The sequence below is a fragment of the Penaeus monodon genome, chromosome 29, assembly GCF_015228065.2.
Source record: "Penaeus monodon isolate SGIC_2016 chromosome 29, NSTDA_Pmon_1, whole genome shotgun sequence".
NCBI lineage: Eukaryota > Metazoa > Arthropoda > Malacostraca > Decapoda > Penaeidae > Penaeus > Penaeus monodon.
Window position 1 is genome coordinate 21,020,374 of NC_051414.1, and position 1,032 is coordinate 21,021,405.

Below are 1,032 nucleotides of genomic sequence, written 5' to 3' on the forward strand. Positions count from 1 at the left end.
TACTGATTAAATGTGTTTGAATTAGAGTGAAACGTAAAATAAAAGTTAGCTGAACTTTGACGTTTGCGCTGAAAAACTGTTTGTGTTAACATAAATATGATCAGGTGAGCACGAGGTGAAGAAATCGAGATAGAGGAAAATGACATAATTATGGATCAGTGGTTTGAATAATATGAAGCAAATTGAAAGCACGAGAATAAATAATGATATCTTCTCCCAATCTTACATTTCAAATCTAAAAGCGTGTTTTACCGACATTTGTATCAGTTATGTAGTAAATACATGCTATTTAAACCTTAAACTTGTATATAGTTTACCATAACTCATGCGTTGCTTTTAATCTGCAATGTACATTCAGATATTAGTTGTGCGGGAATTAGATCGTAATGAACTTAGGTCAGGGTTCTGGAGATCAGCAAGTCTCATGGCAATTTGAAAGCAATAATTAGAAATAAATAAATGATTAGCATACTGAAATGTACATATATACAGATAAAAATGTAAACACCACTGGTTAGCGTATAATAGTCGTTGGAATAGGTTTGTGTGGGAAATGCATGAAATCGAATTGATTGACTATAAAGGAACGAGTTTCAAAAACTGAATTAGGCTGATAGCACAATTTAGAAATGGACTAAGAAGCACTAGTGACCACAAACCTACACAAATACACAAAATAAAATCCACATGCAGATATAAAGAGAAAACTGAGAAAATTAAATATAGTTTCAAAATACACGCTTCTACCATTCTAATAGAGAAAATTCTGCCATGAGTATTTTATGTTTCTCTTAACCATAGTAGAGATTACACGAATTTCATCCTAGATCTGTAAGTAGATTATATCACCACAAAAGTCTAATCAACTGCTCCCTGGCAAATGGGCTAAGCACTTGCTTGCAGCCCGTCGGTAACTTTTTGTGTAATAATTTTGACAAACAAACGAAACACAATGAATTATATCCTCGCTTTTGAGTAATTGTTAGAAAAGGACGTGGAGAAAAGCTTCTCAATGACCTGGAAGTTGAAGCT

General features: G+C 33.2%; 1 protein-coding gene across 1 annotated transcript in view; it reads left to right on the forward strand.

Moving 5' to 3' along the window:
* Positions 1–1,032, forward strand: part of LOC119591770 — a 6,874-nt gene that overhangs the window by 1,756 nt on the left and 4,086 nt on the right. The window contains 1 exon segment of the mRNA XM_037940516.1: positions 802–831. Coding sequence (XP_037796444.1) covers positions 802–831 — 30 coding nt within the window.